General features: G+C 62.5%; 2 protein-coding genes across 4 annotated transcripts in view; both read right to left on the bottom strand.

Annotated features, from left to right (window-relative positions):
- Positions 1 to 1,143: 1,143 nt before the first annotated feature.
- On the bottom strand, positions 1,144 to 2,152 carry PHLDA2 (pleckstrin homology like domain family A member 2). The gene is made up of 2 exons (XM_059710809.1): positions 1,669 to 2,152; positions 1,144 to 1,435 (listed from the first exon to the last, which is right to left on the bottom strand). Exon 1 carries the CDS (start codon positions 2,080 to 2,082, stop codon positions 1,678 to 1,680), a length of 405 nt encoding a protein of 134 aa, XP_059566792.1. The 5' UTR covers positions 2,083 to 2,152; the 3' UTR covers positions 1,144 to 1,435; positions 1,669 to 1,677.
- A 7,089-nt stretch (positions 2,153 to 9,241) lies between these two features.
- NAP1L4 (nucleosome assembly protein 1 like 4) overlaps positions 9,242 to 23,682 on the bottom strand; it is a 34,405-nt gene continuing 19,964 nt past the window's right edge. For 2 of the 3 annotated variants that reach the window (XM_059710747.1, XM_059710748.1), the window contains exons 9-15: positions 21,391 to 21,530; positions 20,027 to 20,172; positions 17,103 to 17,125; positions 16,654 to 16,773; positions 15,117 to 15,146; positions 14,669 to 14,725; positions 9,242 to 10,278 (exon numbers count right to left, since the gene is read on the bottom strand). In XM_059710747.1, coding sequence (XP_059566730.1) covers positions 10,240 to 10,278; positions 14,669 to 14,725; positions 15,117 to 15,146; positions 16,654 to 16,773; positions 17,103 to 17,125; positions 20,027 to 20,172; positions 21,391 to 21,530 — 555 coding nt within the window. In that variant the 3' untranslated portion in view covers positions 9,242 to 10,239. Of the gene's footprint in view, positions 10,279 to 13,070; positions 13,105 to 14,668; positions 14,726 to 15,116; positions 15,147 to 16,653; positions 16,774 to 17,102; positions 17,126 to 20,026; positions 20,173 to 21,390; positions 21,531 to 23,682 lie in introns of all 3 variants that reach the window. The other variant, XM_059710749.1, reaches the window with a different exon arrangement.

Raw genomic sequence — 23,682 nt, 5'->3', positions numbered from 1 at the left:
GGACCTGACCCTGGGAGCACGCCCCCCGCACGCCCCCCGCACGCCCCCTGCACGGCCCCTGCAAGCCCCCCGCACGCCCCCATGAATTCTCAAAGTTGTTCCTGTTCCTGAGAGAAAACATTTTTGTTCTTAAAGACCAGGAATTCCAGGCTTGGGAAGGGCGTGAGCATAGGGCCTCACTCCGTGTGGGGGGCCCAGGCAGCCAGGCCTGAGACCTGGGCACCATCACCCCCTGCACCCCCACCCCGGCTCCCGGAGGGGGGCACCGGGCAGGAGAGACCAGGGGCTGCTGTGACCGACGGGGTGGAGACAACCTTGACGGGGTGCACGGCCCGAGACCGACCGTGGAGGCCACCCCTCCCCAGGCTGCCCTTCAGAGCCCTTAAACCCTCAGACTCCAGCCCCAACTGGACGGAGCCGCCATACCTCCTCCAGGACCCCTCTGGGGACGGGAATCTCGTTCCTGGCTGCTCATTGGTCCCCATGAGTGGGAGGGCTCCCTCCTGGGGCTCGTCCTACCCTCTGAGCCCCCCCCCCCCCCATTTGCCCGGGGACTTCATCCCTCGTGTTCCAGAGAACATGCCTGGCAGGAAATGGCTTCCTCTCTGGGCCCAGCACCCCGGGGCGGGGGAGGGGAGTGGGGGGGCGGGGGAGGGGAGTGGGGGGGCGGACACAGCCAGTTTGTCAGATTCCTCAGGCCGCCCCACCCCCATGTCACTGGTCCCAGCCCCTCCGAGGCCTCAGCTCCGGCCACATCATCCCAGCGCTGCCCACTCCTCTGGCCTCCATGGCAGACCACCCGGAGCGCGTGGCCAGACGGGGTGGGGTCAGCAGCCCGCGGGCCGCGGAGGGCCGGGCGGGTGGCGTGTGGGCGTGAAGGGCAGCTGGCCCGTCCGGGGAGGCGCCTGACCTGGCGGCCGTGTGTAAATGACCTCCCTCCCCCGCCCCGCCCTGCCGGTCACACCGGAGCGGAAGTGGGCCCGGGCTGACCTCCAAGGCACTTCCTGCCTCTGGAGAGGCTGCGGGAAAGGAGGTGCCGCCCGCTCATTCATTCAAGCCCGGCCCTGCCCTGCTGACCGGCCGCACCCCTGTGACCGTCCCGCCCCGCCCCCCCTTCCCAGGAACTCACACCGCACCCGCGGGTAGAAAATGGAACGGATCAGTGGTTTATTGGGAACGCCACCGGTGCAAAAACAGAATATTAAGACATAAGACGCGGTACCGACAAACAGCCATCAAAATAAATACATAGATAGATAGTCCAATAATTTAACGCGCCCGCGGCGGGCGGGGCGGGCGACTCCGCGGGGAAGGTCCCCCTCGGTGGGGCAGGGACGCGGCCGGCCCCCGCCTTTAGTCCTCGTCCTGGTCAGAGGGTGGGCTTCAGCCATGTCCTGCCGGCGCGGCCCGGGCCGACTCGTCCAGTGTGTGGCTCCTGCGGGGAGAGGAGGGTCAGGGGCTGGGCCGGAACCGGGCGGGCCGGCCGGGCCCCCCCTGGGCGTCCCCGGAGGTCCCGATGCCACAGGTGCGAGCGGCGGCCCCCGACGCGCGCCCCGGAGACGCCGAGGACGGTCCCCTCGCCAAAGCGAACCTTCGACGGGGCAGGGCCTCCCCCGAACCGTCGGCCGCCCGGGGCCGGTGGGGGCGCGGGCGGGCGGGCGCACTCACCGCGCGGGCTCAGGACGCGCGGGCCGAGCGGGGCTCGGGGGCCGCGGGGGCCGCGGGGGCCGCGGCGCGCTCCTGGCGGAGGCGGACGTCCTGCAGGGCGCGGCGGTTCTGGAAGTCGATGAGCGCGAGCGTGATGGCCGCGTTCCAGCAGCTCTCGCCGGCGCAGCGGAAGTCGATCTCCTTGCGGTCGGTGGTGACGATGGTGAAGTAGACGTACTTGCCGGTGCGCTCCACGCAGTCCACCTTGAGGATGGAGTGGAAGCGCAGCTCCTTGGGGCGCGCGCCCGGGCCGGCGGGGAACAGGCGCAGGCGGTCGGGGGTGAGCACGCCGCGCTTCTTCTTCCAGAGCTGGAACAGGCTGTCGCTGCGCTTCTCCAGCTCGCCCTCGCGCAGCACCTCGCCGGGGGTCTTCATGTCCGCGGGGCCGGGGGCGGGCGTCGCGCTCACGAGATGGTGGCGAGAGCGGTGTAGTGTGGTCGGGCCGCCCGGGCGCGCGGCCTTTATAGCGGCCCCGCCCCTCCCGGCCCCGCCCCCGGAGACACGCCCCCGCCCCGCTCAGGGTCCCGCCCACCTGCGCCCAACCGTCCCAGCCCCCACGCCCGGCCACCGCGACGCCCGCGCCTTCCCGGCCCGCGGTCACCCTTTCCTTTATGTCTACAAACGCACCAGGCGCCCCTCCGACCCCCCCGACCCACGGGGTGACACGCGGTCCCCACCGCGCCCCGGGCGCCGGCCGCGCGAAGGAATGTCCGGTCCTGCCCGCGGTGACTCAACACCGGGGGCCCCAGGGAGCACCCGCAGCCCGGGCCGACCTAGGGCGGGGGACGGGGGCGCCCCGACCCCCATCTCTGCCGCGCTATCGCCCTTGGGGCAAAGCAGGTCTCGGCCCCGGTTCCTGCCTCGCCACAGGGGCCCTTCCCGGGGAGCCCCTCGCCCACCCGGCACCGCGGGCCGGGCCCACCTGGCGAGCAGGTGCTCTGAGCGCCGTCTTCTCGTCTGCGAGAAGCGACAGTAACTCCTTTCAGTAACAAGTGAGAAGTGTTACAACAGCTCCGCGGGGCGCTCCGCCGATGTGGGGGTGAAGGCCGCGCAGCCTCCGTCCGGGGTGGGGCTGTCCTCCTCCCTGCACCCCGAGCTGGAGAACCGCCATGGGGGGGGCTTGGGGGGGAGGACGGCTGCGCTGGGACCGCACCTGCGGCCGGGAGAGGAGGGGAGCGCCATGCAGGAGGCCTGTCCGCCCGGGGCGAGGGCAGCGGGGGCGGCTGAGTCATCGCCGGCGCCCTGCGTTCTATTTACCGTCTTCCTTTCAAGGGTTGAACGGGGGAGCAGGAACTGGTGGCCGACTCCTCCCGGTTCCCAGGGGTGGGGGTGGAGCCCGCCAAGGGGATTTCTGGGGTGCGCAGCCGCCCGGGGCCCCCACCTTCCACGCCCACGGAAGCTGTGACCCAGCAGGAGTGGCAGAGTGGGGCGGTGAGAACCAGCAGCCTCCGCCTGCGGGATGGGTCCACCTGAAACGCGCGTGTCCTGGTGCCACAGGATTCAACATTTCCGCCCGTGACAGCCCGGGGCAACCCAGTGCTGGGAGCAGGCGGCGGAGCTGGAGCCCACCCCGGACCAGCCTCTCCCCCACCCCCACCCCCCTACACACACACCCCTGGCCCTGGCTGTGCGGCCTCGGCCAAGCCCCGACCTCTGAGGGTGGTCCAGACCCTGGAGGGACATCGCTGGCTCAGTCTGTGCAAATGGCAGCCAGGCGGTGCCCATCTGTGTGGCTAGAGGACTGGGTGGGGGTGGGGGTGAGGGTGGGGGTGCAGACACCCCAGCCCTCCAGCCCTGGCCACCGCAGCCTGTGCTGAGCTGAGCTGAGCGGGTCTCGGGCTGCTGGGCAGACCTGGTCCTTGGGACGGTGGGACACCAGGCACGGACCAGGGGTGCCGCTGTCACTGTCCCTAGGGAGCCTCCGTCCGGCCACCCCCAGGTGCCCACCGCTCTGCAGGGACCCTCCAAGGTCCACCAATGTGCCAGCTGCGCCCCCCCCACCACCACCACCAAGGGCCAGTTGGTGGAACCTGAACTCTGGGCAGACGGGACCAGCACTGCTTAAGGTTCTACTGTGTGCTGCAGGCCTTGCTTGTGCTGGTCCTCGCAGGAGAGGAGAGGAGCTGGGGCGCGTGGTGTGTGGGGTGGGGTGGGGCGGTGAGGCCTGGAGAGCTGGGAGGACTCCCGCGGAGGCCCAGTCCCCAGGAGACGGGAGCAGGGGCCGTGAAGGTCAATGGGGTCGGTGTGCAGGCACATGCCCAGCCTCTGTGCACCGACCCAGAGACCGCCCCGCGGGGGGCATGTTCCCCCTACTTTGCAGGTGTGGAAAGAGAAGCCCCAGGGAGGGGGGAGAGGCGGAGCTTGGGGTGGAGGAAGGGAGGATGTGGGAGAGCAGGAGCAGGCCAGGCTGGGAGAGTGGGGTGAGGTCCCTGCCCGACTTGCCCACCTGGTGCTCACTCTGCCCGTGGGCCTGGCCGCTCTGGGAGGGGTTGGTGGTGACCTGGGGGTTGTGCTAAGTGGGCGTCACCGGGAGCTGGGAGGACAGGTCATCGGGGGACCCCAGGGAGAGGACCCTGAGTGACTGGTGGGAATCGGCCAGGCCCACCCAGGCAGCCTCACTCCTAACAGCCCCGCCCAGGCCTGGGACCTGCGGGGGTGGGGGCAGAGGAAGCGGCTTTGACCACCCGTGTCCAAAGCTGCTCCATCCCTGTGCAGCTCGGGCCAAACCAGGCCAAACCAGCCTGAGCCTGGAGCAAGGGGAGGGCCCGTCTCCGCCCCAGCAGGTCCCTCTGGAAATCAGACTGAGGTGCCTACTTCCCAGGAGACGGAGGCGAAGTGCTGGTTGGAGATCTTTTTTTTGGGGGGGGGGGGGCGGGGGACAGGGGCGCTCACTGGACCACTTGACAGCCAGGAGCCTAGAGGACCCACCAGGAGAGCTGCCCACCAGAGACCGCCCCCCGGGGAGCAGCAGCCCAGGGATCTAGGCCCCAGATTGGGAGGGAGATGAGGGCCTGAGATGACTCATCCGGGGGTCACACGGCCGGCCAGCGCAAGGTCCAGTCCATTCCACCGAACCCCAAGGCCTGGGCAGGCACAGCCCCCTGTAGGGGCTCCTGGGTTGCAGACATGTGGTCACTACTTCTGAGAACAAAGAGGGGCTGTGCTGGGCTTTGCCTGCTCAGTGGGCATGGCCCCTGGGATACTCAGGGCCCGCGGGGACCTTCCCCAGGCAGTGAAACTGGTCCTCGAACCCCTGGCCAGGGACAATGAAGGCGCCTCTTCGAAACTCCCGGTGTGAGGTCATTTCCACAGCAGTGACGAGGCCAAGCCCCGAGGCTGCTGCCAGCCAGCCTGTGAGGAAGGTGTGTGTCAGCGGCTGGTGCCTGGGGCTGGGCCCCACCGCCTTCCTGTGTGTGTAGGGGGGGAGGGGGGGTTGGGGGAAGTACAGTCACCGGGGTCCCCTGCCTGGAAGACCCTCTCCTCTGGCCTCCTCCATGGAGCCCTCCTAGATTGCCAGGGCAAACTCTAAGGCCTGCTCCCAACGGCCACAGGAGAGGAGGGAGGCAGGGAGCAGGGAGCACGGGAGAAAGGCCCACATGGCCTGGGGCTGCAGCACCTGAGAAGCGGCTGGAGGACACCTGACCTGAGCCCTACACGGTCCACTGGGCACAGCCTGTGGTCCAGGCCTGCCCCCTGCTGGGGGCTGCAGCCCGGGAAAAGGGAGGCCCAAGGGCAGAAGGGGGAGTCTGCTCCCACCTGGGTTTCGGGCCCCGGCTCAGCCTGGCCTTGGCTCATTAAAGCTGTCTTGTTGCTGTCGCTGCCTGAGCCCCTCCGCTGGAGTCTGCCAGGCGGGCCCCACCTCACAAGGCCCTGGGGGTCCAATGAGAAAGTGACGCTACCCCGAACTCTCATCCTGGATCCCTGGGGAGCCCCTCGTCCCTCAGCGCCCTGCTTAGAAGGCTGTCAGCTCCCGGCACGCAGTGACAATGTCACTCTTTGGGGCCCCCAGGTCCTCAGGGAACATTTTTGGGGAAAAGGGAGAACTAGAAAGTGTCGACCTCACTGTCTAAAGACCTCACCCTGGTCAGAGCCAGGGAAGCTGGAGACTGCTTGTCCGTAAAACCAGAGGATGGGGGGGGGGGGGGGGGGATGGAGTGGAGGCCAGGGCCGCTGGAAGCCTGATGAGCAAGTGCATGAAGGAATGAGGCTGGAAGGGCAGGCAGTCAGCCCTCGGGTCGCTGCTGGAAGTGGGGGCAGCCTGCAGTCGGGGAAAAGACCCCAGACCTCCTGTCCCCCAGCTTCCCTCCTGCTGTCCGAGAGGGTGCTCTGTGTGCAGAGGCAGAGGCCAGCGGCTAATCAGCAGGCACTGGGTCTGAGCACGAGGCCTCCTCTGCAGGCTCCCCAGCCACTGGGGGACGGGGCGGCTCCACAGGCAGGCACCCAGGTCCCGGAGGAGCTCTGGGAGTCTCGAGGGTGCCTGCCGGCTCCGCCTGCCTCTCCGGGGCCTGGCACAGTCGGCTCAGGGCCAGGCCTATTAGGTTGTCATGGAAAGTAACATCCGGCCGCCGCCCACAGCGCAGTCAGCATGGCCAGGCGGGGCCAGTGACTGGCACAGTGGTGACACCTGGGGTGGGTGGAGCAGTGTCTGGGGCACCAAGGTGACTCGGCCTGGGGGGGAGGGGTGCCAGGGAGCTGCCATGGGACCTGCCACAGGCTGGAGGGGTCCTAGGCGAACAAGGTGCCTGGAGACCCTCACCAGCTTCTGGGGGGGGGGGGGTAGCCCTGCTGGTGGGGACCACTGTCTGTGTCTCTTGGTGAGGGGCCGAATGCTGGCTCTGAGGCTCCTCCGCCTCCCCTGCCCCCCAGACATGCCCGAGGTTGAGCAGAGAGGGCGAGCCTGCCTCCAGAGGAAGGAGGTCGGGAAGTCATTCTGACCGGAAGGGACCAAAGTCCGGGTGCAGCCACACTGGGTGGCGGGCGGCCAGCTGGCGGGGAGCCGAGGGCAGCCCACACGGGGCGACGCCGGCAGGACTCCACGCCCACAGCCCTTCTCCAACCAGGGGCTCTGAAGCAGGAGGCCGGTGAGGGAGAACAGCCCACCCGGAGTTCCCCGCCACGGGTGCTGGGGAGACAGGACACACACGTTCTGAGCAGAGAGGGGCCTCCTCAGGGCAGGACAGAGGTCAGCAACACCGAGACCAGCCTGGCTGAAGCCGAGGCCCCAGCCCCCCACCCCCAACCCCCCATGGCTGGGGCAAGGCCTGGAGGAGCCTCCCAGCAAACCCCTCTGAGAACAGGAGCCCTGGGCTGAGGGGATGGCTGGGCCCCAGTGTGGCTCCTGCACCACGAGACAGGAGCCAACAGGAGCCATGAGCCGGCACCTGCTGAGCTGTCTGGTCACCGCAGGGATGGACAGAGGCTGCTGCCAGGCAGTGGGTGACCACAACTCCTGACCCCTCAAGAGGAAAACAAGCGTTTTAAGTGGAACCCCCCAATGTGGGGGCTTTTGAAAAAGGAGCTCCAATGAGGTGTAAATCACACCCATAAACGACGGGTACCCACCTGAGGCCAGTCCAGATGACAAACGAACACTCCTGTGACCACTTCCTTCTCCGGACAGGGCCCCACCCACCCCAGGGGGTGCCGAGCAGGTCCGAGGTCAGATCCGGTCCCCACTGGCCCCCCCTCCCTCAGGTCATGCTTTCGAGATCCCTGTGTTGTGGGGGTCCTGATGCTGGGGCCACTCTGTTGTGGGGTACACAGCATTGCCAGCACCCCACCTTTACTGCTGGCACCTGGCGGAAGCACTGAGCTGCCTGGGGAAGGGGAACCCCTCCCAGGCGAGGTGTCAGGAGAGCTGAGAGGGCAGCGGGACCCAGGGCAGTCTTGTGTGATAGGCGACACCCAGGTCGAGGGAGGCCACACAGACTCGGACAGAACAAGGGCGGCCTGGGGAGTCGCCCTGAGGACCTAGGGTTGGAGAGGGCAGCAGGGGCCGCAGGGACAGAAGGTGGTGGCCTTGGACACCCTCCTGGTCACCAGAAAGCATTGTGACGTCTGGGCCCAGAGTGGGGGCTGGGCTGGTGGCTGGGCGTATGGCAGTCCAGGGACCGTGGGGACAGAAGCAGCAGCCAGATGGGCAGTATGGGTCCTGGGTGGCTGCAGCTCCCAGGCCGAGTGGGCCCTAGGCCAGGCCGGTGGCCCCCCGACGTGGTGCAAGCGTCACCTTCCCTGGGCCCCTGGCTGGGGCTCGGGGCAAACCCGAGTGCCCCGTGACTGCCCAGCGCTCCTGGCCAGGGCCAGAGCAGCCTCCGCAGGGTCCTTGAGGCCTGTGACCGCCAGTGGCCTCCACCGAGACAGGTCCCGGCCCCCTGGCCACTGGAGAACCACCTTCCCTTCCGCTGACTGCCCAGGAGGGGAGACGTGGGAGGGCAGAGGACAGTGTCATGACTGGCCCGGGTGTTCCAGAGGCTGAGCCAGTGGGTGGCCAGGGAGAGCTCTGCCTCTGGGCGTGGCGCTCGAGTCCCCACCCGTGTACAGAGCAGCCGAGCAGCAGCCTGAGCCCGTCCTCACACCCCACAGGGAGAGGACCCACGCCTCTGAGCACCCCGTCTCAGTGCCTCCCCGAGTTCCCGTGCGATCACGATGCACGGCTCCGCACGGAGGACGCAGCGCGGCCAGCACCTGCTTTTCCTGCCCACCTGACCCTGGCTGCCCGCTGCCTCCAGCTTCCTGTTTAGCCTGTGGCTTCCCAACGTCATCACTGCACCACCCACGTGAGGGTGCACGCGAGGCTCCGCCCCTTCCCAGCTCCACTCCATCACATCCAGAAACCGTTCCTCACGGCCCCTGGGCGCCCCTGTTCTTGGCCCAAGTCCACTGTGGGCAGGAGCCGTCCTGACCGGTCTCCTGGCCATTTCAACCCACGAGTGTATGCCGCCCGGAGCGGAGTGTACGGGAGCGGAGTGTATGCCGCCCGGAGCGGAGTGTATGGGAGCGGAGTGTATGGGAGCGGAGTGTATGCCGCCCAGAGCGGAGTGTATGGGAGCGGAGTGTATGCCGCCCAGAGCGGAGTGTATGGGAGCGGAGTGTATGCCGCCCGGAGCGGAGTGTACGGGAGCGGAGTGTATAGGAGCGGGAGAGGGCTTTCCCTGGAAGACTGTTCCCCGAGAGGCCCAGCGCTTCCCTGCCATGACCCGGGACACGCTCTGTGCAGCATCTCCGACCCTGCAATTCACCTGTGAACATGTGCTCACAACCAAGGCCCAGGGCAGCCAGCGCCAGGCTTGCCTCTGCAGCCCGCCCTCGGGGCGGGGGGACAAGGCCCGAGCAGCATCCTCAGGCCGGGTTCTGGGAGGAGCCCGCCCTCTCGTGCAGAGTGAGGAGCCAGCAAAGGGCTCCCCGGGGCCTGGAGACCAACAGGCAACTACACGCGGCCGGAGGAACCAGACACGGGGCCCGGCCTCTGCCACACCTCAGAGCTGCGGGGAGTGCGACCACCCCCTCCCCACCCCACAGAGACACGCAGGCAGGCTCAGGTTTCACCACTTTAATAGATACTCTAACTAGTCTGTACAAATCGAAAACAGCATCTTCAGTTACAAATGTGTCTAAGTAATAAGGCTGAGCACTCCCCAGGCCTGGTCCGTGCGCCCGCCGTGGGCCCGTCGCCAGCTGCCAGGGACCAGGGACCAGGGAACGCGGTCACACACTCGGAGCCCCACACGCCAGCCAAGAACAGGTCGCTCTGAACCCAGGGCTTTAAGACACGATGGACGTGGGGTGAGAAATGGGAGCTAAGGAGACGCGACACTTACACACGAGCACACCTGTGCCCCGCCCAGCCCTCCCCACAGAAGATGGGCACAGGGCCCTGCCTGGCTAAGAGGGGTCCCCACAGCAAGGAGACGAGCTCGCCACCAGCCGCAGTGGCAGGAGGGAGCGCATCCTCCCACACAGGCCTCGCTCCCAGAGGAGCCGCCACCACCTCCCCCGTCCCCTCCCCAAGTCTCCGGTCACAAACATGGTTTCAGACACCTGAGGACCAGCGCCAGCACGCACCCCGAGGCTCACGGCGCAGAGGAACAAATAAATACGGGGTCGCACCACCACGCTGACCCTCAGCACGGTGGGCGCCACGACCCACCCCCACCCCGAGGAAAAGAAACCAAAGTAAGAGCCCCCGGCCGCACGGACGCTCCCCGGCTCCGCCGAGACAGACAGAGGGCCAGGGGGCTGGGCACGAAGCGGGTATGTCTCCAAATGAGAGAGGGGAGCAGATGCTCCCGACGTGTGTCCTGGGCTCGGGGACTCCCACCCCACGTGGTCTACGGCCCCCAAAGGTGGGCCTGGGGAAGTCTACTGAGCTGCACCCAAGGCCGCAGCGGGTGCGGGTTAGATCAAACCTCCTGCTCCGGAAACGCATGTAAGTGGCCGCTGTACAGGTTAAGCAAAATAATAAGGAAAGAGGAAGTGAAGTGAAAACCATGCACTTGAACAAGGTCGGTGTGGGCGCTGCCGACAGGTCGCTGCTCATTGCTGCTTGCACTCCGAGGGCTGGCTGGGCTCCTTCTGCCAACGAGAGAGACAAGGCTTGTGAACCGTCCACGTCCCTCCACCACCTCCCACCACCAGGAAACTCTGCACGAACAGGCTTATAAAACAGTAACAAGCCCAGCTGGTGTGGCTCAGTGGTTGAGCGTTGACCTAGGAACCAGGAGGTCACCAGACTGAATCCAGGTCAGGGCCCAGGCCCGGGGTGCAGGCTCGATCCCCAGAGTGGGGCGTGCAGGAGGCAGCCGGTCCATGATTCTCTCTCATCATTGACGTTTCTCTCTCTTCCTCTCCCTTCCTCTCTGAAGTCAGAACATATATATTTTAAAAAGTAATAAAAATATAAGCCAACTTCCCGGAGAACTGTCACAGCAGAGCTGCCTGTTTTGTTTAAAAGGCCCGTGAGACCCTCTTATTCTGGGCAAGGCAGCGGGAGGCCCGGGCAGAGCGGCCCACTTGTCAGCAAGTGACAGGAGACCCGCTCCCAGGCTGGAAGGCAGCCGGGGGCTCTGGGTGCCCAGGCACTGCCCGGTGAGTCAGCACAACATCCCCTCCCCCGACAGGATCCACACTTGGATCTGGACGGGCTCCTGTCCCAGCCCCACGCCCGGGGGGGGCTGCCTCTTCCTCGGGGCCCCTCTCCTTGATAATGAGGAACGCCCGGAAAGCCACGACTCCAAGATCCACAGACAAGCCGCCACCCTCCCAGGAGCCCCCAAGTGGGAATCCTATCCTTCCAGATGAGGTAGAGGGGAGTCCCCCCACCCCTGAACCACTTCAGTGTGAGCTGCTGTGTGTGATCCGACCACTGGAACTACACCTGCACCTCACGAATGCTGTGGGCAGCAGAGCGGGTGCACCCATCCGTCCGAGCTAAGATTACCAACCTCTCAGGACCCCATCCGGCATGCCTATGGCCTCAGCACCCAGGGCCGAGAAGAAACACCTGGGACGCCGCCGCCGACACCCTCAGGTGTGAGCTGGGTTCCAGCTGGTCTTTGGGAATCACGTTTAAGGGATGACGTGCACGCACGTAAAGGAGGCATACAGACAAGCAGCAGCCTCGGACCCGGGCCCAAGCTCCCGATTAGCACACGAAATGGAAGGAGCACAGGACAAGCCGGGACCCACAGGCTGGCCCTGTGTCTGCCCAGCCCTGGCCAGGGCTGGTGGCAGGCCTCTCGGGGCTGGGGGCCCTGCCCTGTCACCTGAAACACCAAAACAACACGCCGACCAGTAATCCGAGCCGACAGAGCTCAGCACCAAGCAGCGTCCTCTCGGGGGAAGAGCCGCGTGCTGGCCCCGAGCTGCGGCCGGAGCAGAGTGCTCAGGAGCCTGCAGAGGTGACGGGGGCTTTCCCCGCTGCCTCGACATAAACGACACACCGTGTCACGTGACGCAGGGACGCTGTCAGCTACACTGTGGCTTATGCAGGGGACAGGAGCTGCCTGCTGGTCTAAACGCCATCCCCGCGTGGCTGTGAAGACGCTAGAGGAAGAATCCTCGCCCACACCAAGGCCAGGAGGGGCTGTGGACACAGGACAAAACAGAATGCAGGCCGAGCCTCCTGTTTCATGCCAGTGTGATGGCAGCGTGGTCACTCCATGCCGATGATCAAGGCAGAGGAGTTGGTGTTTCAAAGGCACAAACTTATAGCCCAAACCTTGCCAATCCGGGGACCACAGAAGGGTGGCTTGAGCGGCTAACAAGCGCCGCTGGGCATGGCGCTCCCGTCACCCAGGTCCTCCGCTCCGAGCCCAGGCTGCACAGCTCGTGACACTCAGAGGAGCCGGCAGGTGGGGAGTGAGCTTCAGGTGCAACCTGGCAGCCAAGCTCCTCAGACACGTGGGCGCAGCAAGGCCAACACGCAGGCAGGTGACCAGCCCTGACCTAGCGCCCAGATCCTCTCTTCACTGCGGACGCACCTTCAGCCCGCTCTGCGCCCCCACGAATGTGACAGGACAGTGCGACAGACCCTCAAAGGCTCCACCTGAACTCGCACCAGCACCAGGCGCCTCTGACAGGAAGCTCCAAGTCCCGGCTCTCACAGGCACAGCCCAGGAACCACTGCCTCTGGCCGTAGAACCCGACTTCCCACTGCCTGCCTGTCTGCCTCCGGTTCCCCACTTCCTCCCGCTGCTGCGCCCCAGCCTGGCAGTGCTGAGTGTCCACAGGTGAGCCCAGGATGACCCACGCCCCTGCAAGTGGCCTGGGCTTGCTGCTGCTGAGACCAACAGCTGGATCTGCCGCTGAGTTAGAACCGCAGAAACCTCAACACACGTGCTAATGCCCACACCACACGGCAGTCGCTTTTCAGGTAAGAAACTAGCATAAGCTCGGCCCCCCACTACCCACTGGCTGCACAAGGAACAGAGGCACGTCCAGAAACATCGCGGGGTCGACTCCGACTGCCTGTGAGCAGGGGTGGCACAGGCACAGGGACTGAGGGAGCAGCAGGGGCGGGGAAGCCGAGACTGCCTCCAGGAGGCCCCGGCAGACTGCCCACCTCCCAGGGCCTCCCCTCTGTCCCCTTCCTGGAGGGAAGTCCTGTCGTCAAGAAAAACGCCACACCAGTTACCCCTTGGCTACGTGGGCAGCAAGAAACACTGGGCTCGGCAAGCAGGACCCAGAGTGGTGGTGGCTAGCCGGTTCCACGGGCGCTCACGGCCCCACACACGACGGCTGGTCAGGAGGCCGTGGCCGCCTGGCCCGTGCGCCCGCACAGCAGCCTGCTCTGCCCGTCACAATAGCATTGTCATAAGCACAGATCAACAATTTGGAAGTTAGGAATGAATGGAATTCCACCTTACCTAGAAACGCATGATTAACAGACAAAAATTACACCTAAACGGGGAAAGAAACGGAAAGGCAGGGTCAGCATGAGGAAAGGAAGCGCACACGCTCACAGGAGGGAGCAGCCCCATCTCACGTACGGAAGGAAGGGCTGCAGCTGCGGCTGAGCACAGCTTAGCCTCCCCCGACTCTGCTGCTCTCCACTGCCGCCCAGACTGACAAGTGCCTCTGCACAGGTGCCATCTGACAGAGGGACAGAGGGACGGGGGGACGGGGGGACAGGAGGACGGGGGACAAGGGGACAGAGGGAACAGGGAGACGGGTGGGACAGAGGACGGGGGGACGGGAGGACAGGGGGACGGGGGGACAGAGGGACGGGGGACAAGGGGACAGCGGGACGGGAGACGGGGGCTCACAAGGACAAGCCTGCGTCTGCCCACACGGCTGACAGTTCTAGCATTCACAGCACCACCCACTCCCAACAAACACCTCGAGACGTCATGGGGTGAGTGCCAACAATCCTCTCCCTTCTGCCAGGTCAGGTGCCATGTGGTGACAGTGCCCAGAACACAGGACGTGAGGGGACAGGACGGACACCAGGAGGAAACAACAGGAGCCGAGCGCCCGCTGCCGGTGAGCCGCGCCCCAGGGCAAAGAACACACCTGGGGCTCGGCACAGCAGTGTCAGGGTCACCACCCCCCAGTTCTGTTAGCTCACAGACACCCCCCAACTCCTGTCCCCCAAGCATGAAGCACTCAAGGCCAGGCCCCCGGTCTGCGCCACCCCAGCTGGCACTCAGGTGCGCACAGGTGTGCTGAATAGTTACCGTGACGGACAGGCCACCGTGAAACGATGAACGCTTCGGTGAGCGCATTTACGGTCTGCCCCCGCCCCTCGTTCCCCAGCAGGAACTCCCGCGGTGAGCATGCGTGCACAGGGACACGTGGTGGTACAGACGGTGACAAGACCAGGCTTTGCACGCACAGCGTCGGGCACAATGCACTTGGGGAAAGACGGGGACACGCACACACGGTGAGCGAGAGGCGCGCTACGAAGGCCGGTGCCGTGAGGAGCGAGTCCTTGGGAGGCCGCGCTGCAGTTAGTGCGCGTCAAGTGGCAAAGCACCTGGTTTCAGCCAATCAAGAGCAGGAGTACAACTCCGGACTCACAAGTACAATTAATGGGGCTGTTCACTCATTTTTGTCATTTTTTATAAAAAGCTTCCTAGTTTATTTTAAATTATGAGAAATCTAGACTTAATTTCTAAGCATTCTCAGCACAAGTACAATTGTAAATTATACTTACATTTTCATGCCTCTATTTAAAAAATAAGGACGCCCCCCCCCCCTCAAAGGGCCATCTTTGCATCCTTTCCAAAAACAAGCACACCAGTGCATCTGTGTGTCAGTGACATCAGCACCAGCACGAGACCAGGCGAGGGACACAGCCCGAGCAGAGCTGGGGAAGCAGGCACTGGCCACTCGCACACCCGCCGTTCCAGGCACTGAGCAGTCCCGCTCCAGTGTTCCCGACGCCCCGCCACCGTTCTGATTGGAGGAACGGGTCAGGTGCCTCGCCCGGTGCCTGGGAGAGGGCAGTTCCAGAGCAACTCACCTTGAGGCTTGCATCGGCATCGTCCTCTTCCTCCCCCTCCTCGTCGCCTTCCAGCTCCTGTGTGGAGAGGAGTGAGCAGGACTTGACACTAGAGTCACGCTTCAGTTCAGGAGGAAAGCAATCGTTACCCACAACTGACTACGTCCTTTGGCCTCCTAATTTTTCTGAGTATCTTTCGGTTCTTAGGCCTGACATCAACATATCGCTGATTCTGTGGATTGAACCATTATTTCCTAAGAAGCTTTTTCATCAGCCAAATGCAGGGTCCAACGGGACCTGCTACGGCACCTGCCATCTATCTGCAGTTCTCGGCAGGGCCCACGCCTGCCGTGTCACACAAAGGGATGTAACAAGGCCCCGGGGCTCACACGCTGTCCCCTCCGCAGAGCAAGCCGAACCCCTCCCCGCCCACCGGGGCACTGAGCTGCCACATACAAGCTGGCCTTACCTCCTCTTCTCCTTCCTCACCTTCTTCAAACTGAAAAAGAAGGGAACACAGTTTAGGTTTTGAAAGTGTGGAGGCAACCCGACCGACACTGCCCTGTCCAGGGCCCACTGGTCAGGCCTAGGCAAGGCTGGCAATCCTGCTCGGACTGAGCAGAGGGCAGCGTGACTCCAGGCCAAGTGCTGCAAGCCATCTGCTGCTGGGCATGCCTGGGCACCAATGCCACGGCTGGCCAGGGCCAGCGCTGCAGGAATGCTCGCTCACAAGCCCTGCCCCATTAATAGGATGCCAGTCAAAAGGACTAATAATGCGGGTGAAGAAAGGAGACTGCCAGCTTGGGTGTGCTGGGCCAACCAGGAAACTGGCCGATGCTGAGCTCAGCACACAGCAGCACACAGGAATCTACGGATCATTTTATGTCTCCAACAGGCTCAGGAATGGGTCTGCGGAGCTTCTACGGGCACCCTTTCACGGGGGCCTCCTTCAGAGAGATCTCAGAGGCCTGTCTCCAACCCGTCTCACACTTGGCAGAGCTGGTTATATGTGGGGGCGCACAGCCCCTGGGACGAGCAAGACGACCCAGAAGATGGAAGACACACCAGAACTCCCGCCTTCACCTCGTCGTGTGACCAGCATTTCCTAAACCCTAAGTCTTCGCAAGCACGTGACGTGGCCGAGCACGGGCCGAGCTGTGTGGACACGTACCCGAGCCCACAACGCCCTCCCGCCCGAGCCACACAGCCCAGCAGGGCCTTCAGCACAGGAGAGTGAGGGGAGCAGGCCTGCATGGCGACGGGTGCAAGGGAGCAGACCTCACAAGTAAGGAAACCTGGAGGCACCAGGAGCCACCAGAGCTCTAAAAGCAAGGCATAAACATCACCTGAAACGCCCCTCCAGCAACAAGCTACACAACAGAACTTGGTGCCCAGCCAGCGTGGCTCAGTGGGTTGAGTGTCGACCTATGAACCAGGGGGTCAGGGTTTGATTCCTGGTCAGGGCACATGCCCAGGTTGCAGCTCGATCCCAGTGTGGGTGTGCAGGAGGCAGCCCGTCACTGGTTCTCATCACTGGTATGTCTCTCTCCCCCTCTCCCTTCCTCTCTGAAGTCAGTAATATACACACACACATATTGAACACAACAGAACTTTGTGACCAGTAATCAGGACCCAAGGCCACCTGGGCTGTGAAGGAGACTGCCTCAGGTGATGGACACAGGACTGGTAGGTCCTGGGAGGTGTGCTCGGGGCCACCCCCACACTGGCTGGGGACGGCTCGTCTCCGCGCAGCGGTCTTTCTGCAGAGCGCGGCCCACACCCCTTTGAGGTCACGGAGCCACAGGCCAGCACGAGCTGGCTTTGCTGCTGATGACTGCGTGGTGCGGTCAGACCTCTGTGAATGAGGGTCCCTCCTGTTTGGCAATGACCCAAAGCTGACAGGGACCGCCTGCCTCCCCCACTGCGGGGACCTCTCCGCGCCCTCCACGTCCCCCCGAACACCAACAGCAGCCACGTGTCCTGGGCCGGGCTCCGCAGACACATACGTTGTCGTCGTCCTCTATGGCCTCCCCCGTGAAGTACAGCACGGCCCTCGGGACGATCCGCTCACGGAAGAAGTGTCCGATCTCAAAGTCGGAGGCCAGCGTGAACTCGGAATCTTCATCCTGCGAGGGAAGCCGACGTGGTCACTCCCTTCAGCGGGACTGACACTGTTCTCACACTCCCGCCCCGGTACCGGGATTTCGGCCCCAGGGCCAGCCCTGCCCGGTGACAGGCCACGAGGTTCAGCTGCTTTAAAGGCACAGCAGTGCAATGGCAGGGAGGCAGCAAAGTGCAGCCCAACGGGGAACAGAGGGCAGTGAACACAACCTCCCCCCGCCCCCCGTCCGCCGGGTTCCGGGAAGAGGAACAGGTTACAGAGAAGGTAGGTAACTACTGAGGAAATGCACACTCTACAGCCAGTAAGAGGCTTTCAATAACGACACAATCTTACCAGCGATTCTCCATCCCCGGACGCTGGAAAAAACAAAACACACCCGGTTACAGTGAGAAGCAAACGCCGGCCCCACAGGAAGCGCAACTGCAGAGAATGCGAGCGCCTCCCAGCTCAGCCTTCCCCGCACCTGCTGGTGGGCGCCCACAGCACCTGTGCCCGCTCCCCGCACGCCTGGGCCCTGGGCGGGCCCCCAGATGCAGGATGCCAACCTTCTGAGGCCCTGACAGCAGTTCAGGATTAACGGGTGGAAAGGCGGCTGTGGCCACGAGTGCACCTGCGCTGTGAGTGGAGCTTCAACTCGTGTCCTGCAAAGCCTCACGTGACCGTGCAGTAGACAAGGGGACTGGCCCTGAGCTCCCCACCCCAGAGAGGTCAGCACTGCACTCCTGTCTGTGTGGAGGAGGAAGGAGCGAACACGCTGACACTTTCCTGCACGTGAGGAACTGCCCTGTGGGCCAGGAGTCACTGTCACTGCCCACCCCAGAGAGGACACTAAGACTAGGTTCCACACACGACAGACTGGGCTGAACTGAGTATGAGAGGCAAACCAGTCATTAAATCCGCCCTTAGTGAAGCCCAGTGACATTCAAATGATCAAGGGATTCGAATCCCTAATCTTAGCGGTGCTGGTCCAAGGCCCTCACCGAACTGCAGGCCTCAGCCCTGCCTGTCAGCGAGGCCGTGCAGCGAGGCCATCACAGCGAGGCCGCTGCAGTGACTGTGCAGTGCCAGCCACTGTGGAGACGGTGGAGGCCCAAGTGGCAGGGTCGAAACACCACCCACGAGGCAGTGGTCCCCAAGCCTTGGCACGCGAGCACCCCACGGCTGTTTAAGGTTCAGATTTGAGGGCCCGGCCTGAGGGTTAGGGATCAGCACAAGGACCTCCACCAACGTGACTTCTGGACCCGTTTTGTGGGTTTAAGGACACAGAGGCCACTGGACTGGCCATTTTATGTTTACTTCATTTCAAAAATCATGTCATCAATGTTGATGTTTTTCTTGGCTACGCCATCCCTGCCTCTCACTCTCACCTTATTTTCATAGAGCTCATCACGTGTAGTGATGTGCATGTGATTGCTTTGAAAATAGCAACTGAAGTTATAATGTACGTCCATAAAGGTCTCCCCCATTAGGTGCGCAATTGAATGTTGCCTGGTACACTTGGTGTTGTGCAGCCACCACCACAATTCTAGAAACCACCCCACAAAGGAAAGGATCAATCCCCAAGCCCGCGAGTCTACTTCGTTCCATTTTGATTTTACCAAGTATTTTAAATCCAGTTTTAAGGAAACTCCCCCAAAGCGCCTGTGTGTCATGAGGCCACGCAGGCTCCCGAGGGATCTCCCAAACAGGGACACCAAGGGAGCACAGTCATGGCTGTTCTTACCCCCAAACCAACACACACCGACACCTTCTGGGCTCAAAGACAAATCGCAGAAAATAGCCACAATGATGAGACAGGACTGCGAGCTGAGCGGGAGCTGGACGAAGGGGCACTAGCTCAGAGACAAGGCCAAAGTCAACGGCTCAGGAGGAGCTGCGGGAGGCGCCGGAATGACAGCCCGAAGGCGCTCGGTCCTGTGGCAGGGCCGCAGCTCGTCATCTCAACCTGGCGTCCAGCGTGGAAGGTAAAGAGCCAACGGGTCTTCTCGTTTCCTCGTATCCGTGCTGACACAGCCAACTGCTCCGCCTCGCGTTCGCTCAGGATTAGAAAATTCACTGAGGTGTCCCAATGGTTTACTCTCAAAGCCAGCAGCTCACCTTTCCAGCTCGAGGCCCATCTGTACTTTATCGCTCGGGGGAAACAACACTCAAAACGGAAGCTTCCAAGCTCTGCTTCGGCCTCAAGTGCCTCTCAATGGAGATGCACACACGGAGCGCCACGACAGATACATTTCCAAGCGCCCCGGCCCCACCAAGTCCTGGCTGGGGCAGAGCTGCAGCGCAGGGGCTGTGAGCAGCCTGGAGATGGAGGCAGGCGTGGGAGGCCCTGCAGGCACTCTGAGCTTCCTACCATGGAGCCTGGGGTGCCGCCTTGTCCTCCTGTCCTGCTGCCAGGGCCCCATGCTGCCCCCCTGCACCCGTGAGCACAGGTGCCTCTGACACAGCGCCATCCCCTTACCAGTCCAGCTCGCAGGGGCCAGGACGGACCCAGGGGCTACGAGCTCTTTCACAGAAGCACAGGCCCCGCTACCCGAAGGCAGAGGGTTCCTACGAAACTGTTCTTAAGCGGAAAGGCGGAAAGCCAAGAAGCAACTATCATTCATTTAGACGGAAATGTTTTTGTGTTCTCAGAACCAAAAAATAACCTACCAAATCATACCAAATGGCACACAAGGCCTAAAATAACACCGACATACGGTACAAGCAGGACGATGTGATACACACTCTGCATACCTGCCAATCTCGAGTGGCACTTTACCCACCAGTCACCACTTCGCTGCTGGCAGCACCAGCCCTGGCTGCTTTCAAGGTGCCCTCTGCCTACACATGGTACGGATGGTGGGTGCGGGCAAGATCAGCACACGCACTGCGTCTTTATTTTGCTCATAAAGATGGACGTTCCGTCCAACCTCACGCTGAGCGTCACCCTGCGGAGCTCCTAGGCTCTGCTCACACCTTAGTGTGTGTCCTGCTAACAAAGGCACAGGATCACGGGCAAAGCCCAGGGCCCGCCGCCAGAGCTGGGGCTGGAGGCGAAGGTGCCGAGCGTGGTCCTGGGAACGGGCTCGAGGTGCCGCCGTCCCAGCAACGGCTCATGTAAAAGAAACGCTGAATGCTGTCACCTCTCACCTTCTCTCGTAAACACCAAAACCCTCTCCGATTTCTCTGGGTCAGTAGGACAGGTGCCCGCCAGCAGGTCTTTGGTAAAAGCTGAGCGGCAGGACAGGGCCTTCCGGGAAGCAGGGGACACCCCTCACCTTTCAGCGGACTGAAGAAGTTGAAAAAGGAATCATTGGGGACTTGCTTGGTGATGGTTCTGACGGTGCCTCGACCCTTGTGTTTCTGCTTTTTCTTGATCGTTTTGACGGTGACGTTTTTTCCTTTCTTCCAGTCAATAGTGCACCTGCAGGGGCACGACAGCCATCAACACACACTTCCTGAGAAAAGCCGACCACAGTGCAGAGAGCAAGCAAGCCACGACTTTACGCTTAACCTGGACAGTTTCATAAACCCACCTGCAAGCGAGCATGACCGCGCACGAAGCTCACCTGCAGGCAGTGACAGAAACGGGCTGCCTGCCACCACCCTGACAAAGCAGTGCCTCAAGCTCGGGCTTCTGCAGGGCAAGGGCACCAGTACCCCAGGCCTCCTCGGCTGGAGGCTTGTGTGCGTCTGCCCAGACGCTGCAGCGTGTTTTCTGTGAACAACCCCGATCAAGGCTGGGCACAGGCACCTCCAGAGCCTGTCACCTGCTGCCCCTGGACAGCCCCCCCCCCCCCCCCCCAGAGTGCACCTGAAGTCACCACTCAAATCCCAATTCTCAAGGCAACTGAACCGAGTGGGACAAGCTGGAGAAAGGAAGGTGACCCCGCCAATACTGAGGGCCCGGACACAACACAGCAGTTCCCGTGTGCTGCGTGGTGGGGGGGGGCACAGCTGCTTTCTAGCCCTTGAACCACCTTGGACCACAGGTGACACCTGACAGCACCTGGACGGTGTCGGCCCTAGAAGCGCCGGAAAGCCAGGCCTCCTGTCACCAGGGCGGCCCGGACCGTGGCCCTTTCTAACCCTCGCCACTGAGTCACGAGGACTTTGAGGTCTGAGTTACTCAGACGGAGGGTCATGAGGACAAGCACGAGGTCCCAGCGGGTAAAATAACGTTTCAGTTGCGGAGAAACCAGTCCCAAGCATCTCCAACTTCCCAAGAGGAACAACTCAAACTACACTCCCTCCCTGGGGACCTACAGACTGGAGTCGCCAAGGTGCTCACCCCGAGTCCCAGGACAAGCACGCTGACCCCATCTGCAAAGCCAGCCCCTGGCGCACTGCTCTGCGCCGACTCATATGGGCTGCCGGCCACAGCCGGACGGACGGGGCCGGGGAACCCGATCCCCTCAGGAGAACGAGGGGCCGGGCCACTGCCCCAAAGCCTCCCCTGTGTCCACGTGACACACCTCCCGGCGCTGCCATCACATCCCCCACAGAAAACGACTTCCTCTTCGCCCACTGGGCTTCAGGGCAAGTGAAAGGCTTCCTGCTTCCCCTCATTTCTCTCTGACGCAGTTCTCAAGTCACCTCCCAGTTTCGCTGCCGAGAAAAAGGGTGAAACGGCGTTCCTTACCCATCACAGTCAACTATTTCAGGGCCTTCGAAGGAGAAGGGGTCGGCCTTATCCGGCTCGGACTTCATCTTGTACGTTTTGGTCAGGACTGAATTGGTGAAGTAGTCGTTGGGCTCAAAGTGGAACTCTAACACAAAGGACTGAAGACAGAAACGCAGCGTGAGCGCCCGGAACTCTACGGCAGGGGTCCTCACACTCCGGCCCGCGGGCCACACGCAAATACAAATATTGTGTTTGTTCCCGTTTTGTTTTTTTACTTCAAAATAAGCTCTGTGCAGTGTGCATAGGAATTGTTCATAGTTTTTTTTTAAACTATAGTCCGGCCCTCCAGCGGTCTGAGGGAACGGCCCCTGTTTAAACAGTGTGAGGACCCCTGCTCTACAGACACCCAGCGACGGCCTTGATGAGCCCCCCCGTGCTTCCGGGGACCAGTCCCCCCAGCAGGACCCACAGGCAGAAGCCACAGTGTGGCTACGTGACGAGAGAAACGTCTTTCCTGCAAAAAGCAGCGGCACAAAGGGAAGGCAGTGACGGGGCGTGTGCGTCTCCTCCTGGGGAGGCCGGGCTCTTGGTGGGTGGAGGGTCTGGAGGGAGAAACTGGGCAGACAGCCCCGCCCTCCTCTCCTTCCTCCCTGGGAGGCAGGCAGAGCGGCTGTCTTTGCTCCGCAGTGAAAGTGGCCAGACCCGTGGGGGAGAAAAGGAAACACAGCCACAGCCGGGACACGTCCCTGCGGCCGCGGCCACGGAGCAGTCCGCACCCTGGAGACAGCCTCACGGGGAATGGGCCCAGGTGTGCATGGCAGCAGCCACGGCCAACAGAGGACACTCACACTCGGGCACCGAAGCGAAGGAGAAGTAAGAAGACACAGCGACTAGCCAGTGTTCCGGGGAACCAGCAGCACTCACACAAGGTAAATGGCTTTATACATTTTTTTTTAACGTTTTGTGTTTACAAATTTCCAGTGTATTTTTTTCTTTAGATAGATAGATTCCAGAGAGGAAGGGAGAGGGAGAGAGAGACAGAAACATCAATGATGAGAGAGAATCACCGATCGGCTGCCTCCCGCATGCCCCCTACTGGGGCTCGAGCCCGCATCCCAGGCATGTGCCCCTGACTAGAATCGAACCCAGGACCCCTCAGTCCACAGGCTGACACTCTATCCACTGAGCCAAACCAGCCAGGGCTATAAATTTTTAAAAAATATATTTTTATTGATTTCAAAGAAGAAGATAGAGGGAGAGACAGAAACATCAACGATGAGAGAGAATCATGATCAGCTGCCTCCTGCACGCCCCCTACTGGGGATCGAGCCTGCACTCCGGCACGTGCCCTGACCAGGAATTGAACCAGTGACCTCTTGTTTCCTCAATCAACACTCCATCGCTGAACCACACTGGTCGGACTGTAAATAGCTTTTTGAAGGACAACTTGGCAATATCAAAATAATTAATGAACTAAAAAAGCCATCTGTGACCTCATACCACTATCTTGAGGAACGCACTCTACTTGAGATGCTGAAGGGAGGCAGGAATCTGTGCTCACGCGTTCCCCTCCGCCCGTTCCTAACGGACAAAGAAGCCGGTCCTGGTGCCTGAGGTAAGGAGCGTCTGTGAAGGCCAAGTCTGGGTTCAGGCCGCCTGGGGCAACCCCACTGCTCGGAGCGCGGAGTGGTTTCGGGAGTGGAAGTGACACCTCTCCCCCCCACGAGTTGAAGATTGACCCATGGAAGCAGCACTTAGAACACAAAAGGGGAGTGAAACAGGGCTCTCCAAAGAGGGGGTGAAGGGGGAGAAAGGCCACGACAGCACAAGGGCAGACACAGGGGGTCAGAGCCTAGGGAACACCCACGTCCAGTGTCTAGAAGGGATGGCGCAGGCTCTGGCCGGGGGATGTCCGCTGACCTTTGCCAGAGCCGTGTGGGCTGGAGAGGAAGGATGGTCAACAGATTCAAGTCCCCGGTCTGGTAGGTCCAAGTTCAGCAGGACAGGCAGGCAGCCTCGGGGAACCGGGTCCCTGTCCCTCCCTCCCAGCATGAAGATGGAGGTGGGAGGGGCCACTGTGGCCATGACCACAATGCGGGCGGGCTGGGCCAATGAGCCTTCTGCTGGAGTTGGCCCCTCCGCACCTGTCCTGTCCGGGGAGAGTTCTTCCCCTTCCCCTCTCGCCCCACGTCCTCCCCACCCAGCGTCATTTCTTTTCTTCCTATTTTCTGACTTTTCTTCCCCATGGCCTCTGTTTATCTAGAATAACCCGAATGCCCTGGGGTGAATTAAGGTGTTTAATGGACCAAC

The sequence above is a fragment of the Myotis daubentonii genome, chromosome 9 (genome assembly GCF_963259705.1).
Source record: "Myotis daubentonii chromosome 9, mMyoDau2.1, whole genome shotgun sequence".
NCBI lineage: Eukaryota > Metazoa > Chordata > Mammalia > Chiroptera > Vespertilionidae > Myotis > Myotis daubentonii.
This window is presented reverse-complemented; position numbering and strand designations above follow the sequence as displayed.

What these genes read in the sequence shown, in the direction of transcription:
- PHLDA2 (XM_059710809.1), bottom strand. Translation starts at nt 2,082, where the DNA reads ATGAAGACCCCCGGCGAGGTGCTGCGCGAGGGCGAGCTGGAGAAGCGC.